Below are 18,760 nucleotides of genomic sequence, written 5' to 3' on the forward strand. Positions count from 1 at the left end.
ACGCTGTGAGAGTGTGAGGAATCATCTGAGCCTCCAGATCTGTGCAGTTAAAGCCAGCAAACAGATCCCTGTGCTGCATCTTCCCCTGCTGCGCACACACACACACACACACACCCCAGAGTAACGCATTAACATCAGTGTATCAGCGTAACCGTCACAGTACATGAGTCTCGAGTCCCTCCGTTTACTATCAGAGCATCACAAAATAATACGAGCCTCGCTGCTCATAAATGCTTCAAATAGAGCACGTTTATACATCTATCTGTTCATTTGAACATGCTGAATACTAATAATCCCAGCCTGTGACTTCTCTGCTGTTCTGGTAAAATCCCTTTAACCAAGAGAAGACACTTCCTTCATGACATCATCCTCATCATCCAGCAGTAGCATCATGATTGTGAAGAGAAAACAGCACACTGCTGGATCTGATGAGCTCTGGGATGTTTGAGATCAGTTTGAATGATATTAATATTTCAGAAGAGATGAGTCTGTAATAAGTGTGAGCACTGATCACCGTCTGACAGAACAAACACCTTCAGACTGATGTGCTCCAGAACACCAACGATCCAGACATCAATATATATATATATATATATATCATGAGTACACACTAAATAATAGATGTGTTTCAAACTATCCCATATGGAATTTTTTATTTTTTTTATTATATATATATATATATATATATATATATATATATATATATATATATATATATATATATATATATATATGTATATGTATATATATATATATATATATATATATTTTTTTTCAAATATTTATAGAATTAAATTATAATTAACTATTTACATAAATATATTTTGCCCTCCATATATTCAACTCCAAGAAAATACATTTACATATTCACATTTGAATAATACATTTAACTTGTTGCGTGAACATAAAACACATTAGAATAAAAATCAACATAGTAGAAAACAGAGAAGAAACTAATTACAATATTACACAATTAGGATATGTTATTATTTATGTAGATTACGCTATTCCACTCATTTAGACTAATGAAAGAATAGAAATGTATTTTCCTTCCCCTGAAATACATTTTGAAATATATATATGAACCTTATTCAACCTTCATATACCAAAATATATTTCAAAATTCTAGCCAAAGTCTATTTAAAATGTATGATAAATATATGTTGTAATTTCAAATATATGTACTTTCAACCTTCATATAGCAAAGCATGTTTTTGAATTTCAATAACACATATGTAGCAGATACTGAATATATGGTCCAGACTGAATAACCCAGCTGTGTGTGTGTGTGTGTGTGTGTGTGTACCTGGAGCATGATGTGGGACACACTGGAGAGCAGAGACCTGGCCGCAGAGCTGCATTCACACCGCTGTGTGTTCAGAGGAACCGGAGAACCCAGCGCAAGAGCCACAGATAGACAGAACACGGCGCCTGCGGCACACACACACACACACACACAGAGACACAGCTTTCAGTAATGTCACAAACACATTACCTTCAGTCAAAAGTATCTCATGTCAGATTTGAGATCCATCATTATATCATGAAGTAGATGTAGAGTTACTCACAGATCTTCATGACGAGCGTCATCGTTCAGACTCAGTTTGTGTGTTTTCTGAAGTGTGAGAGTGATGGGCTTTATACTCATGACGGGGGAATCCCTCAATCACTGCTAATCATCTCCACACACACACACACACACACACTGTTTTCCTTTTGGTTTGTTAGACTGAAACTGGAATGAACACACTCTTCCTGGTGAGCTCAGCACAGCAGCATTACCTGCTCTGTTTCACTTCATTCACATCTCCCTACACTCCCTGTGCTTCCCATCAACACCTGCAGAACATCAACACCAGTGCTCTTTTACAGTACTCTTACCACAGGAATCTCTTTATATGAACATTTCCACTCAATCACACCAATATCTGAGTCAGCCATCGCCATACTCGCTCTCAAATAGAGTATGAGACACAGATTCATCTTGATCTGTAGGAGTTTGACAAATTTCCAACACGTTACATGATTCACTTGCAGAATGGAAAACAATGTAGACAGCCATTTCTGGAAATGATCATCACTGACATATGTTCGAGGTCAGTTTTGGGTGAAAGATCTAGATTTGGATTGTGAAGATCAGCGCTTTGTGTTTAATCTCGTCGCGTTCAGCTCTGTTCTGAAGCATGAGTTATGATGCAGTGATACAGAAGCTTGTTTCCAACACAGAATAAAACAAATAAACACATAAAATATGAAAGTTAATTGTGACTTTTCATGTCAAAATAATGAATTTATATCTCACAATCCTGTTTTGTCTTGATAAAATAATAATAATAATTGTGACTTTAAACCTTTTCTTGAAAGTGGTCATTTATAGCTGACGATTCAGTCTCGTCTTCTCAGAACTGTGAGGGGAAAAAGTCAGACCTGTGAAATAAAACAGTTACTTTTTAATTTCTGTGGCAGAAATGAGCTTCACAGAAAACATAAGATATTATATATTTTCACATTTTCTCCACAAAAGACGGTCCAGAAGGCTACGGTCTATGAAACAAAGTTTTATTTATTTTTTCTTATTTTACACATATCTGTACATAAGCATCCCCCTCAAATAAAGAATCTGAATACAGTAGAATGAAATGACATGAACACGACATTCACATCAGTTGAACAGCAGTCAGTGAAGTCGACTGAAGGCCGGCGTGTGTGCTCTGGAGTCCTCGAACCCTGTGTTAAACACTGTCCTGAGCTGCTTCGGACAGATCTAGTGACAGACTGAGACGGGTCGATGAGGCGAGCGCTGCAGGAGACGCCAGAGATCAGCACGCATGAAGCAAAGGAAGGTGTCTGTGTGAACTGATGCTGTGAGGAGCGCGGCTTCATTTGGAGAGCGTCTTCTCCACCAGGTGCTTCTGCTGGCTCTGAGCACGCCTGACACACACACACACACACACACACAGACTTTAGACAGTCATGAGATTAATGGTTGAAATCAAACTTTGATGCTTCCCAGCAGGCACAGGATGTAGACTCCAACTTCTGTTAGACGTTGTATTTTGGTTGAAAATGAAAATCTGGTTGACGTCTAAATCCAACGACTGTTTGACGTCTAGCTCCAACATTGGGCAGATGCTGAATTTTGGCTGGAATAAACACCCCCCAAAAAATAACATAAACTGTACACGTATTACCAGCTTCACTTATTACTAACCAGTTTGACTTTATTTCTGTCAGATGTCTACAGAAGCTCTTTTTGAGAATTAACAGAGGTTTAGATGTTGATGTTTTATTTGAAAATGTTGTCACCATTATTGTGATCAGTGTTTCCTTTAGTAGGGGAGAGTTTGACTCTTGGATTAGTAAGTTTATGGGTCTTGTAATAGTGTCTACTATAACACATATTTTATTATAAAAGGAGCCATAAACAAAGATAAAGTAATATAGTTTTGATCATCATCTTTTGAAACACATATGAATAATCAGCGTATGAATCTCAACAATGGTGACATGCTTCATGCAGCAATGCATCCTGGGAGCCACCACAGTATAAAACTCATGGCTCCCAGCATGCATTGCTGCATGAAGCAAGTCACCATCAACAGCCATCACCTGATCCCATGTCACTTTAGCGTTCTTTGATGCTGTAAATGTGCTCCACAAACAAACTGTCACAGCAGCCAAAACATATAATAAGTGTTAAGATCCCAACTAATGGAAACACTAATCACTGTTATGGTGTTATACTGTTATGCTGTTATGGAAATTAAACACATTACAGTTAAACCCCTGTTATTTTTAAATAAGAGCTTTTGTAGACGTCTGACAGAAATAAAGTCAGTCTGGTTAGTAATAAGTGAAGCTGATAATGCTGTTTGTGTAACTGTTTAATCCTCCTCTGCTGAGATCTTGAGATATTTAATGTGCTGCTATGCATTTCACCCTTTGTTGTAGTGTGGTGCTTATTCCAACCAAAATTTAACGTCTGTCTGATGTCAGAGTTTGACATCAAACAAAGTTGGGTTTAGACATCAACCCAACTTTAATTTCAACCAAAATATGACGTCTGACTCCAACTAATCCAACGTCTTCCTGACGTCACATTGATGTACTGCTGGGATGTTATCTGATACTGTGATCTTGGATTTCACAGACAGGGTCACAAACACAACAAACTAAGATCTTCAAATCAGAGAATGTAAGAATAAGATGTATTTTCTGAGTGAGGCTCAGATGAGAGTGCTGTTGTGTCTCTGTCAGTGTTTGTGTGAGGTGTGGATCTGTGGACCGGTCACCTGGTCAGGTCCTCGATGTCCACCAGCATGGCGTCCTGCTCCATGTGAAGCTCGTCCCTCATCAGCAGCAGCTGCACCAGCTCCTCGTTCAGACCTGAGCATCACACACACACACACACACACACACACACGTCTCTGAGCTCGGCAGAACACACACGCGTGAGGAACAGACAGGAGTGTGTGTGTGTGTCGTACCTTCGATCTGAGAGTGCAGGTCGTTGACGATCACCTGGAGCTGTCCCAGCGTCATGTCTCTGAGATCCGTGGGCTTCAGACTCCTCTTCATCAGACACTCGCTGATGTGCGGCATGTGGGGAAGCTGCACACACACACACACACACACACACATCAGTACAAGCACAAGACCGGGTCTGAAAGTGTTTTCTGAATGCACATGGTTTAGCAGAGCTAGCTGTACTGTATTTGTAGTGTTGTCTAGCTCATATCCAGAGCTTTAAATATCAGCTGTTCAGTTCTGCTTACAGATGCTAATTTGGTTCAAACTGAGAGTGCTTTAAAAAGCATGAATGAAAACCTGATTTGATGTCACATGTGAACACACTCGTGAATCAGTATTTAAGGATTCAGACAATGCTCTATTATTCAGGTATTAATGAAAATACGATCACAAGTCACAGATGAATGTCTGACTGATCGTAACACATGAGAGGATTTAGCAAACAACACATTTTCCTGTCATTCATAAGTGAATCTGATGGGAGTTTAACATTTTCTGAATGTAATTCTCAGTCATATAAGTGAACGCGTCTGTGTCACTACAACATGATGCCATTCTCTACTGTGTTTGGACATCAGAAATGACTTACACTGGTAATGTATCACAGGATGCTACATTACACTTTCATCTCTTTAATCTATCTAACCAATCAGCAGTCAGGTCTTCATCATCATGCTAATGACACCGCTGACTAATCAGCTCTTCCAGAGAACCATCTGGGGTTATTATATATCATAATTATGGGTTTTGATAGTGAAGGCTGTTTGGACATGAGGAATAATGCATACAAATGAAACTCCAGCAGATTTTCCACATTACAAATAGCAGTCTCACACTGGTAATTCTCCAGGTGGATCACCCAAGTTCCCATGAGGACTCGCTTCATTCTGACACACTGCAGTTTTACTTTCACATCAGTTCACTTGCTTGTTCATATTCAAATGTTTTTCCCCATGTAAGGCAGATCTGGGTGCCGTAAGCTGAGAGGTTTCTCACAGATTTATCCACTAGTGAAGTGAATGAAGTGAGATCAGTGAACCTTGATATTCCTGAGTAACTGTAATAGAGTCTGATGAATCCTGCTAGAGTGAACTCAAGACTTGGTTAAAGATGGTTAGAAGACAAAGATTGCTTACAGCAGGAAAAACAAACTGTCTAATCAAAACCTCTGATTAGTTTTTGCTGAAATGTGCTTTGATATGAGATGCAGGCTGATGCAAGTTAGATGTATTCCTCCAATAATAATAATCCCAGCCAGGAAACTGGAAGACGACCATGATGTTATTTCTTCAGTGATATTACAGATTGCCTGCACTGATATTATGAGATGAGAACTGATCTGAATAATGACCTTCTATAGAGCTGCTTAGACCTCAGAGTCGATGTTTCATAACTCGTGCATTTTTCAACACTGTTGAATTTCAATTGTTTTAAATATCTGTATTGTATAAAGCACTATAGAAGTGAATGTGACTGGACTAAAAGTGGTTCAAGTGTGTTCATGTCTCCTAGATTCAACAGCAAGTGATAAAACATGTAAGATACGTAACGATATGAGCGAATCAAATGCTTCAGCAGAGGAGTGTGTGGAAGACTTCATGATTTCACTCATTCCCACAGATTACTTCAGTTTTGACTCATAAAGTACTGTAGTGTGCATGAAAGTGTCTTCTCTACTGAAGTTATGACTGATAAAAATGAAGTTGCATCAGCTTTCATTCATTCTCATCTAATTTCATTCACTGTACTGTGAGCGGAGAAGCCTCTGGTCACTAGCAGACGGACAGCAGGTCTAGCTGTGGATGTTGACTGGTCAGTGCAGTGTTTCAGTCCAAGCTTTCTCTTCTTCAGAGAGTGAGGTGTCCAGTGACTTGTGAGGAGATGATCTCATGGTGGGGTGTCCCGCTGACACGGCCTGCGCAGAGAGACAGCACTTCCAGTGCTACTTCAAGAGCACCAATGTGATTCGAAGGAACTCTGACAAGCAGCTATCAGTTCTGTTCTCACTAGCAGAGCATTGGCTGAGGAGGGAGCTGGGAGGGAGAACTGGTGAGCTCAGCGATGCCCTCTGAGAGTGTGTCATGGCACAGTTTCGCTCTGGAGGACTTCCCCTGCCGGCGTAAGCCTGTCAAACACACTCCAGCAGCTGCTTCCTGCTTTGATGTGTCATAGTTTCAGCTCGGACACTGACTGCGCTGGAGGCCGAGGCGTTCTCATTGCATGACGTCATGACAGCGCTGATTCTCAAGGAACCGCAACGAGAGTGTTTGTATCAAGACTACGGGTTTGATTGTATTTCTATATATAAACTGAACAATGCATGTGTCATAATAATATTCCAGCTGTGCAGCCTACTTATGAAGTGTCATCACAAAATACCCATTTAAACCAAAAACAAAGAAATTCATTCACTCATCAGGTGAGTGTCTCTCTCTCTCTCTACAGACACACACAGCAAAATCCCCAGTGTTAATTTAACACTCTTGAGTGTGGACTCATATGAACACTAAAGCAGTGTTAAAAGTAAAACTGAAGCAGAGTTGAAGTTAATGAGATAATTAAGAAGTTAATTGAGTTATGATTGACCATTATTGAAGACACCTGATGTTAACAAGCAGAATCACAAACGAGAAAATCACAATTTGTGTGTCACCATTATAGTGTTCAGTGTTTGCTTTAGTTGGGATCATGGCTTGTAACTTTTACATTTTCTAATTAGTGTGTCAAGCCAAGAGCAAAAATCATTAGGTGGTGATGATTACGTTTTAATGTAATGATTGCTTGACCTTAATCACTGAACTCAATTACAGTCTCTTCTCTAAGATTATCTGTCTTTATTGATTATTGACAGCTTTGATTCCACAATGAAAGAGTTTGTTTTTTCTATACATTTTGTAGATATCTCTTGCAAGTGATTCTGATTTTTTTTATTAAAGAATATTAATTTTAGGCACACACAGATAACAGGAATCAGTGTATGAATCTCAACAACGGTGACAAACAACATATTCAGATAAACAGACCAACTCTGAACATCACAAAACTAGATACTAAAAAATTATATTTCTGATCCCAAACTTTTAAATGTTAGTGGTTATATGGTTTTATATATATATATATTAGGGGTGTAACGGTACGTGTATTCATACCGGACCATTTCGGTACAGGGCTTTCGGTACGGTGCACATGTGTACCGAGTGACGGAACGCCATATTTTGTGCGGGGAACATAAGTACATTTTCGTGTTTCCAAACGAACAGTGGCGGAAGTCCAAACGGAAAGTGCCAGAAGTCTCCGCGTTCAGTGCAAATCCCGGCCTGCAGCTGATTCTAAGGCCGGCGACACACTGGGTGCGTAGCGCAGGCGTCTCAGCTGCGTGGCATGTCTGTTTTAATTCAGCTCCCATGTTAACAGGTTAGAGATTGCAGACTTCCTGCATGAGACGCGCATCTCAGATATGGCTCGAGCCTCGCGGAAAACGTCTGCATGCTAGAAATAGAACCGACGTCTCCCTCTATGTCACCTACAGCAGCAGCATGCTGGGATTGGTAATGCTGCACTGTAATCATAGTTATTTATATATATTTTTCATTATATTTGATTATATGATATTGGTCCGAGACTGAGAGTATCTTATTTAGTGGAGAACTTTGCAGCAGTATTTTATTTCTTATCTATTTTTATTTTATATATATTTTATTAAAAAGTATTTTAAAAAAGTGTATAGTAATAAACAACCTGCAGTTTAATGTTTGCATTTCTTTCCCTTACTGTACCGAAAATGAACCGAACCGTGACTTTAAAACTGAGGTACGTACCGAACCGTGATTTTTGCGTACCGTTACACCCCTAATATATATATATATATATATATATATATATTATAATATTATATATTATAAGGGGCTGCAGGATTAATCTCATGTGATTGTTATGCATGTCTTTGTCAGTGAAGCCGGTTCTGTGATTAGCAGTAAATGTCCATCACAAATTTTCACATTGAGCGGCACTTCCCAGATAGAATTTTTTTTTTGTTCTAAAATGTTTTTCCCATTCCCATGGATTGTTCTAACAATGTTTTTAGCGGGTAGTTTTATTTTTGTTTCCATATCGTTCTCTCAAAAGATAGGATAATGTTCTCTAAAACATTCTAAAAATGTTTATTAATAACATTATTAGAACATTATCCCCTAACATTCTAAGTAAGATTTAAGCAGAGGTTTAGATGTTTATGTCTGTTTCAAAGTAATAGTTTGGTTTGATGTCACCATAATGGTGATAAGTGTTGGCTTTAGTTGTGCAATTTGACACTTGACTTGTCAGAATAGTTCTTTAGTTGCTGTAGTCTTTATTGTGGCCAAAACAGCAAGAGAACATGTGGTTCAATGTTGCTGATCGCTTGCTGATGATTGATATATCACCATATATGTGGTCTGGTTACCTGTTTTCACCCAAGCTAGTGTGTGGTGTTAGTTTAGTATTATTTATTAAAGTGGCTCAATGTGTCAACAGCCTGACACCCATCTGAATTTAAAGCAGAAAACTTCAAGGATTCAGAAAAAAAAACTTTTCTTTGTCACACAAACATCAACATTCAGTGTATGAATTCCTCCTGTTTTTCACACACAGAGACCTCAAGAATTAGTGTAAGAATCTCAACAATGGTGACATGCTTCTTGCAGCAATGTATTCTGGGTACATCATTCAAAACTCATCCATGGCACCCAGAATGCATTGCAGCATGAAGCATGTCACCATTGTTGAGATTCTTACACTAATTCTTGAGGTCTCTGTGTGTGAAAAACAGGAGGAATTTTTTATATCAGCATGTTACCAAAATCACCTGATGACATAATTTTCTCCCACTGCTTTTGCTGTAATAAATATAGTTACAGCAGTTAAACAAACAGTAACAGTGAAAAGAGTAATACTGCCGAGGTACTGATCACCATAATGGTGACATCCAAATAAACACATTTTCAATAAACCATCAACACCTCTGTTAATCTAAATAAGAACTTTTTTTACATATATGACCAAAATAAATCTTGATTAAGTGAAGATGGTAATACTGTTATTGGAGTATTTACGCTAGAGCTTGACACCAAACAGAGGTTGAATTTCCACTTTCAACTTACATCTGATTTCTGAGCAATGTCAGTCCACATCTCGTGTGATAGTGTAACAGCCAAATCACATCTGACTTTAAAAATGTAATGCTCAAGAGCCCAACTAAAGCAAACACTGACCACTATAATGGTGACATACAAATAGTGATTTTCATCTTTGTTGATTCTGCATGTTAACATCAGGTCTCGTCAATAATGGTCACTCATCCCTCAATTAATCACTTCATTATCTCATTAACTTTAACTCAGCTTCAGTGTTAATTTAACACTCCTATTTTAACACTTTCACACTCTTGAGTGTGGTCTCACATGTACTCCCAGCAGATTTAATTTCACTCTGGATTTTTTGTTTGTTGTGTAGTGCTCTGCTGGAGTTCCTCAGAGAAACACACATACCAGATCTGCCACTGGAGACTTCTTACGGTTCTGCTTCTCCACCTCCACCTGCATCTTGGCCATGGGTTTGGCCATCGCGAGAGCCAGCTTGGCCTCGGCCTGCAGCTTCTTCTGTCGGCTCAGGAAGTCCATGTCGTCCAGAGACTCTGAGTCATCCTCCGTGGTGTCTCTGTCCGAGTAGGACGAGCTCTGTTTGCTCTGAGGACAGATGGACAGAGAGAACACACGACGGAGATTAGACAGATCTCCATCTGGAGAAAGCTCAACATACCGTGGAAATGATGAGTGAAAATGATCTTTACTACAACAGTATACTGTCTGCATTACAAACCCTGACATGATCTCCCTTGCGAAAAAGAAAAGTTTGCTTAATTGTATTAAAAGTGTACTTTTTGTGTACTTCAAATCTTAAAAGTATAGTTTTTAAAAAATTCACTTGCAGAAACTATAATATAATTTAAATGAAAGGCCACTTATGTGTATTTAAAGAGAGTACACTTTAATGACAATAGGCCTTAACATACTTAAGTACACTTCATAAAAACGAGCTTCATGATAATGTCTAATTAAGTATTGATTAAACATACATTTTACATAATTATGATTCCATTGTGTTTTAAATAAGTACTTGTATTTTGATATACTGATCAATACACTAAAGCACTTGTAAAATAATTAATTTTAATTTTAATAAAAGCGTGTCCTTTAAAAGCGTGTGTATTTTAATTGTATAACTATTCAGTCTATAATATATGCTGTGCATTAATGCAATTAAAAAAAAAAATAAGCGTACACTTTCTTACACAGCATATTCCAATAAAACTTGTAAACTCTATAAAGTTAAATTTTCTACTTAATACTGTAATAGAGTACTGTATTTGTATGTAATGGTACTGTGTGTACAGAATACTTTCAATTTCATTATGTTGTTCTAAGTCACTTAAACACACATTTAAGTATAATAAATCTAAACCAAATTAATTAGCATTTTTTATTATATAATGTAAAATATAAATATTTTATTTTAACTAAATTATTGAAGATTGAATTTAACGCTACTGAACAACATTCAGAGATCCAATCGTGTAATATTGAATGAACATAATCGATATTATAACCACCAGTAATATTCAATATATCGGCCACTCTCATATATATATATAAATGTATGTAATAGATTTTTAAGTATATAAATTTTTTCCATAAGAAGTATTTGTTGGTTCTATAAGCATGCTGAAGTGTTCTTGTTTTCCACAAGGGCTACAGACACTGATTTGAAGGTGTGTGTGTGTGTGTCCAGGGGAATCTACACATGCCGGTGTGTTGTAATGATCAGACTGATGAATGATGATTGCTCAGGGTCAGTGTAGGTGGGGTCATTTCTCTGGCCTGTGACCCTCTCTGACTCATACTGTAATCTTACAGTAACACCGGCTGCAATGTCTGCTGGGAAGCCAAGGCTCGCAAACCACATCCCTGATTTAGGGGCATTCTGGATGGGGCTGTCTCGAAATGCTGTTACAGTTTTGTCTCGATTGCTAAAACACTATAACCAGGCTTTTGAACTAAAATGTCAAAACCATAATGCCATTTCTGAAAAGAAAGCACACCCATTTTGCTGAATTATAAACACTATTCCTCTGCTTCAACACATGAGTCAGATTTGGTGAACTCTTACTACCAAACTCTACACACAAATTCATTTAGAAAGCACTAGCATTCAGTATTGTTCACTCAAGTCTGCACAGTTTGAGCTCAGTTAGCACACAAGGACCCAAGTGGAGACACTAGGAGTCCAAAAGGATCACACACCAGTCAGAACCGTCGATGGATCAAGGGACAGAGTCAGCTTACAGTTTTTATCAGTGGCTTCGGTGCATTTCTCGAATCAGAAATTTAATTCTCAAAACTACTTCTTCAGCCTCCGCTTCATTTAGTCACATGTACATATCATAAAACAGTTTATTACAGTTTTTCCCGACTGCTTAAACAATATAACCAGGCTTTTGAACAAAAATTTCAAGACCATAAAGCAATTTATTAAAAAGCACACCCATTTCCCTAAACTATAAACACTATTCCCCTTTTTGACACGTGAATCAGACGTGTTGAACTGTCACTGCTAAACTCTACATACAAACCCCTTCACTTCTCATTTGCCTACAGCATATTGACATTTAATATTTACATTTAGCAGATGCTTTTAGTGCATTCAGGCTATACATTATTTTTTTTATATATGTGTTCCCTGGGAATTGAACCCACAACCTTTTGGGCTGCTAACACAATGCTCTACCACTGAGCCACAGGAAATATTATTACTGCATTGGTTCCTCAAGTGACATGTCCTTGTCCATGGTATGACTATGAGAGAGCCTGGGCGACTTCACTATCGTCTCCTCATCATGAGGTCGTTCAGAGAGGTGCAGCTCAGTGTACTCTACTGTAACTTCTGAGAGCCGTGCTCTGTTTCAACACATGCATCAAACTGCCTTACGTACAGACAGAGTTTCTGCCTGCTTCCAATTTTAAAAAGGATGTGTTACAGTTTCAGTAATCAGTACTTCTATTTTTGTAGGACACAGAGACGATGGAATGGAAAAGCGTGTCTAGACATTACAGTAGATGTGTGATGCGTGATGGGGGTGGATCTTACCCCGCTGTACAGATTCTCTGTGATGTGATGCTGGGGCAGAATATTTGTGTTGTTGTTTTTTGGTGTATTGTACCGTACAGTACATTAAGGAATAGAACATGAGCAAATGTATACACATATGTGCATCATGTGAAAGCTCCTTTAGGGGGAGAACCACAAGCAACACAACTTATTACTGGTTTTGTTTCTTGTAGTGTGTAAAACTATGTTGCAGTGTGTGTGATGTCTGAGGGCAAAGTTTTTTTTTTTTGTTTTCAGCAAGATTGAGTTGTTTTGTTGTTTGTTTTTGTTTTTTTTTTTCATTTTGACCTGAATATAGGAAGTTTGGGGAATTGGGTGAGAAGTTATGGATTCGTGTTTACTGTTTTGAGAATATGATGCATAGTTTCAAGAAATGTGTTTAAGCAATCAAGAAGAACTGTATTCATGCAACTGATTGTGTTCATTTGTCTGTGGATTCCTGCATTATCAGCTGCTATGGTCATGTTGCTCAAAATGTATTATGTAGTTCTCTGAGGGCTCAAGGAGAGCTCAAAGGTACATCTCACGAACCTTCAACTGGAAAGCATTTATAGACAGAGGACAACACCAGAGTTACAAATTCTTGCTTTCGCTTTTGTGCACATATTTCTTTTTACTTTATATTTCACAATGACATTGTAATATGTTTTTTTTGAAGGGCTCAGACCACTAGTAAAAGTGTAACTGTGAATCATATCCAGACTTTTTCAATCAACCTGCAGCAGTGTTACTCGTTGCCTGTTCGCCAAGCTTTACTTTTGAAGGTCGCATGGCAGTAAATAATACGATGATATGATCATGCAGTCAATACAGATATTTGATAAAAACATTAAAAGGTTGCACTTTATTTTACAGTACGTGTACTTACATCTACTTATAGTGTACTTACAGTGTATTTATCTAAGAAAGTTCTGGTAATACAAGGTAACTACAGTGGGGTAGGGTTAGGTTTAGGGGAAGGTTCAGGGTTAGTAACTAGTTATTACATAGTTATTGTAATTACTATAATATGTACATAGTATTTACATGAGGAACAGGACTGTAAAATAAAGTGCTACCCATTAAAAACAAGCAGGGCTGTAACATAACCCATTAAAAAAACGCACGCCAGGTCTACATCTGACACGACTGGAGCAATCCAACAAAAGACAGCAGAACCCAGTGATGGACGCACTGGACACGATCCCCATCAGTGAACTGATGCTCCTTCTGTTCATGATGAAATGTTCTGACACTGTGTTCAGATGATTTGACACTGAAGTGTCAAGTTTAGACACACTATTAGTTTTAATCTGAACAGCTCTTAACCCTGAGTGGATGGTTCCCACATAGCAACATTGTGTCGGCCCAGGTCCGGCCCACATCTGGCACCCGTGGAAAGATGATCTGGCCCACATGCAGCGTGGACTGATGGCACTTAGGCGGACCGCTCCTGTTTGCCAGATTTGAGCCACAAGCAGGCCATAGCAATGCCACATGTCAGCCAAGAGACACATTTGCAGATCATCTTTCCACGGGTGCCAGATGTGGGCCGGATCTGGGCCGAAACAATGTTGCTATGTGGGTTAGATGCATAACGGGCTAGTATATATATATGTATATATAAAAACAGTATAAAAATGTAAGGTCCTTCCAGCATTAAGGTAATATAGCTTCTTTTTTCTTTTTTTTTGACAGTCTTAAAAACATTTACAAACTGTCTCCAGTATGATAAGAATGTTATGTTATGTAATGTTTCACTGTTTACAATGACAGCGCCTGCCATCTTGTCTTTTTGTTGTTTGTGATTGAACTTTAACCTCGAGGGGGAAATCCATATAAAATCCCAGGAGGTAAAATCAAAACAGCAAGATTGAGTTGTTTTGAGTGTAGAGCTTCATTTTGAGCTGAATATAGGAAGTTTGGGGAATTGGGTGAGAAGTTATGGATTCTTGTTTACTGATTTGAGAATATGATGCATAGTTTCAAGAAAATTGTTTAAGCAATCGAGAAGAACTGTAGTGTGACACACGCGAGAGAAACCATCATCCATGAGAGAGAGTGTGTGTGTGTGTGTGTGTGTGTACCATGGGAGACAGCGGTGTGTCCAGGCTGGTCTCTGTCCTGCTGTCGTCTGCGTCGCTGTCTTTGTCGCTGCCGCTGTCGTTGACGAAGCAGATCTGCAGGTTCATTCCGCTCTGCAGCCTGTCAGGAGATTGTGTGATATTGTTCAGATGATCAGAGCATGTAGTGACATGTGAAACACCCTTCAGCTCCTTCAGCAGCTAACACTGATCTCGATCTGAACTACTGCAGAGAGATGGGTCTGGATGAACATGACATCTGCTGAATGCTCTGCCAGTGTTACGCTCTTGACTACAGTACTTGACTGCTGAAGCATCAGAAACACATCCAGAGCACCTTCTTTACACTTCTGCACATTTAACATTTGACCTGTGTCATTCTGATAACAGCTCATCTATCACATGAAAATCACTCTCTCCGTAAACGAGAATAAAGGGTGAAGGAAGAAAACATCTGACCTACTTCCCCAGTTTATGAATTACTGCTGATTAAGAGAAACGCTTTCATTTACAGGTCTTCTGAAACATGATTTTAATATACATTAACAAGGGTTCAAACTCTTGTTTGATTCTGCTGAGATCTTAGAGTTGAAGGTTTTTACAGAGGGGATTTTGCATTTCTCTTTTTATGACTTCATAAATCACAAAAAAACACTTCTAGAAATCAGTGTGAATGATATAAACAGTAAACACCTTCAGAGTATAGAGAGGAATAAAACTGTAAAGTCTGTGAAGTGAAGATGAAATTCATTTAAAAACCCCAGCTTTTTTAAATACGATTGGTTGTTTATTAGTAATCATAAAGCACATATTAATGCCTTCTTCTGCATGACCATAGTTTAGATCCCTTCATCCTAAAAGGAATAGTTCATAGTTAGTTACAGTGAGAAATGTTCCCTAAAGTGTGACCGAACTGATTTTGAGAAGACAGCCTGTGTTTTCTTTAATAAATGAAACCCACTGATGCTGACAGATAAAGTGCAATATGAATATGCTGGAACATGTTGAAAGAGAGGAAGGTGAAATCTGCTCTGGGTCACAGTGCTCATCTTTTACTGTAATAACAGCAGCATTACGACACTGTGACAACATGACAGAGAAGTGACAAGTCATGTGAAACAGAAAGTGAGCAGAGATTCAGGTTAAAGTTGTGTTTGTGTGTGTGTGGGAGAGACAGAGAGAAGGAACTGCTTCTCTTTTGGGAAGAGTGTGTGTGTGGGATGTGGAGCTGAAGGGGGGAACCCCTCTGTGTTCATAGAGAGAGTGCTTGAAAGCTGTGCTTCAGCACACAAACACAGGACCGTGTGCTCCGTCTGCACTGATGTCCCTCACAGCGCTGACTCAGACCTCCAGCAGCTGCACACACACACACACACAGACACAGAGACACACAGAGACACACACACACACACAGAGACACACACACACACACACGCACACACACACACACACACACACACGCACACACAGAGACACACACAGAGACACACACAGAGACACACACACACACACACACACACACACAGACACAGAGACACACAGAGACACACAGAGACACACACACACACACACTCACACATACACACACACACACAGAGACACACACACACACACACTCACACACGCACACACACACACACACACACACACACACACACACACACACACACCAGATCACAACACAAGAGCCGCTGGAGGACAGCACAGCTTTCACTTCTCTCACTCTCATCCAGACTTCACCGCTTTATTCCCATCTGTATTCTGAAGGGGTTTGTTCATATATCATTTGTCTGGTTTTATTATTGCACAGTATTGTCTGATTTATGGAGCGATAAAAAGAGAAATCCAAAGTCCCCTCGGTAAAAACCTTTAACTCTAATATGTCACCAGAATCAAAGAAGAATTTTAACCCTTGCTTTATCCGCTATGCTTTTTTAAATACTTAAGAACACCTGCAATTCAGAGTAATTCTCTTAATCAGCGGTGATTACAGAAATAAACCGAGATATCTGTTAGTTAAAATGTTTACCGTGTTATATGTCAGTAAGTATTGTTTCAAAATAAAATGAACAGTTTTACTCAACAAGGATGCATTAAATTGATCAAAATTGCTTTGAAATTTTTTTTTACTTTTTTGGTGTTAAACTTTAAACTTTCTTTTCATCTGTGAATCCTGAAAAATAAAATGTATCACAGTCTCCACAGAAATATTGTTCAACATTGCTAATAATCAGAAATGTTTCTTGAGCAGTAAATCATCATATTATTCTGATTTCTGAAGATCATGTGACACTGAAGACTGGAGGAATGATGCTGAAAATACAGCGGAGCATCACAGAAATACATTACACTTTAACACAGATTCACACAGAAAACATTACATTATAATAATATTTGGTCATATTAGTGTGTGAGCAGAAGCGAGGGCTGGTACTGACCGGGAGGACAGGCTGGGTTTGCCGCTCTTGCTGCAGCTGCTGTAGACTCCCGGCCCATCGTCAAAGAAACTGCCCAGAGCCAGCTTCTGCCGGATGGACTCGCGCTCGTTCTTCTGAGCCTGGGACAGAAACACAGACAGAGGACGAGGTGAAGACCAGCACAGAGAGCAGCAGAGGGCAGCACACACACACACACACACAGAGAGAGAGATCACACACTGAGACTCACACACATACAGAGAGAGAGAGAGAGAGAGAGAGAGAGAGAGAGAGAGAGAGAGAGAGAGACAGATCACACACTGACACACACACACACACACACACATACAGACACACACACTACACACACACACACACTCAACTCATATTTATATTAAGTGCCATACTAACTGAAGAAGGACTTCAGGCTACTTCTATTGTCTTTAAAATTTGGTGAAAATGCCATATTATAAACACCATTTCCATTGAAACTCATGCTTTTAAATATATTTGAAATTACACATTTGTAGAGATTAAGTTTCAATTTAGTGCATTTAAAATATATTAACTGTAAATGTAATACTGTAATACTGTAATACTGAATAACAAATTGAAATGATAATCACGTGCTTCATGTTGCACTGAGGACTGAAGCACAGACTTCTCTAGAGTTGAAGTGATTAATCAATGTTTATTTTGACTGGAGTTTCTGGAACAAACTCATTAAAGCTGCTCTCTACACCCATGTGACCAGGATACTGTGAGATGTTATCAGAAGAACCTGCAGGACTTCATCTGAGGAGACGCAAAACGTCTGTTCAATTCATTATACGTTAATGTTACAAACTGTCTCGAGTATGAAATATTGTGACACACGTCTGACTCGAATCTCTCCAGAACAAAGGTGCACACGCTTAAAACCTTTTAAAAACAGAATGAAATCTGCAAAAATGATCAACATGGTAAAACACATCCATGAATGGCACTAGAGCCCCCTCGGCTGAAGCTGTAACACTAGCATACTGCCGAAATGATCCAGTATCTTTGAGTCAGTTCAGTGCAGGAACAGCAGTTAAAGGCATGGCTGGTTCAGGGGACAGAGATACGGGAGTGCTGAAGAGAGTTTCTCAGTTCAGTCGGAGCGCTCACAGAGAAGATGAAACGAGATCATGTTAATATTAACCTCAGAGCCAGTCTCTTGCTGGAAGAGTGATGTCACCGACTCCTGCCTGCTTCACATCGTTACACTGTGTGTTTGCATCCTCCTGAAAGAGTGTTTCCATCAGCACACACACACAATCAAAGCTTCATGTGTTCCTCTCTCATTGTTCTGTCTGCCGGATCAGAGCACAGGAAGAGAGCGTCATTCACCACTGAGCCCAGAGGATTATGGGTGAATTAGATGACTGTTCACATCCACCTATCCCTGACGGACACACACACACACACACACACTCATCATGGAGTCTGACTTCATCCTGCGTGAGTCACAGCAGCACACACAGAGTCCGTGTAAGAGGACGGATCATGCGGATGAGCTGGACAGAT

General features: G+C 39.1%; 1 protein-coding gene across 5 annotated transcripts in view; it reads right to left on the reverse strand.

Moving 5' to 3' along the window:
* Nucleotides 1-2,542: 2,542 nt before the first annotated feature.
* Nucleotides 2,543-18,760, reverse strand: part of LOC128028658 (schwannomin-interacting protein 1) — a 189,599-nt gene continuing 173,381 nt past the window's right edge. For all 5 annotated transcript variants that reach the window (XM_052615929.1, XM_052615930.1, XM_052615931.1 and 2 more), the window contains 6 exons: nucleotides 17,234-17,352; nucleotides 14,799-14,916; nucleotides 10,056-10,253; nucleotides 4,488-4,611; nucleotides 4,293-4,386; nucleotides 2,543-2,931 (listed from right to left, as the gene is read on the reverse strand). In XM_052615929.1, the coding sequence (XP_052471889.1) occupies nucleotides 2,880-2,931; nucleotides 4,293-4,386; nucleotides 4,488-4,611; nucleotides 10,056-10,253; nucleotides 14,799-14,916; nucleotides 17,234-17,352 (705 nt within the window). In that variant the 3' untranslated portion in view covers nucleotides 2,543-2,879. The remainder of the gene's footprint in view (nucleotides 2,932-4,292; nucleotides 4,387-4,487; nucleotides 4,612-10,055; nucleotides 10,254-14,798; nucleotides 14,917-17,233; nucleotides 17,353-18,760) is intronic.

The sequence above is a fragment of the Carassius gibelio genome, chromosome A15 (assembly GCF_023724105.1).
Source record: "Carassius gibelio isolate Cgi1373 ecotype wild population from Czech Republic chromosome A15, carGib1.2-hapl.c, whole genome shotgun sequence".
In the NCBI taxonomy this organism is placed as follows: domain Eukaryota; kingdom Metazoa; phylum Chordata; class Actinopteri; order Cypriniformes; family Cyprinidae; genus Carassius; species Carassius gibelio.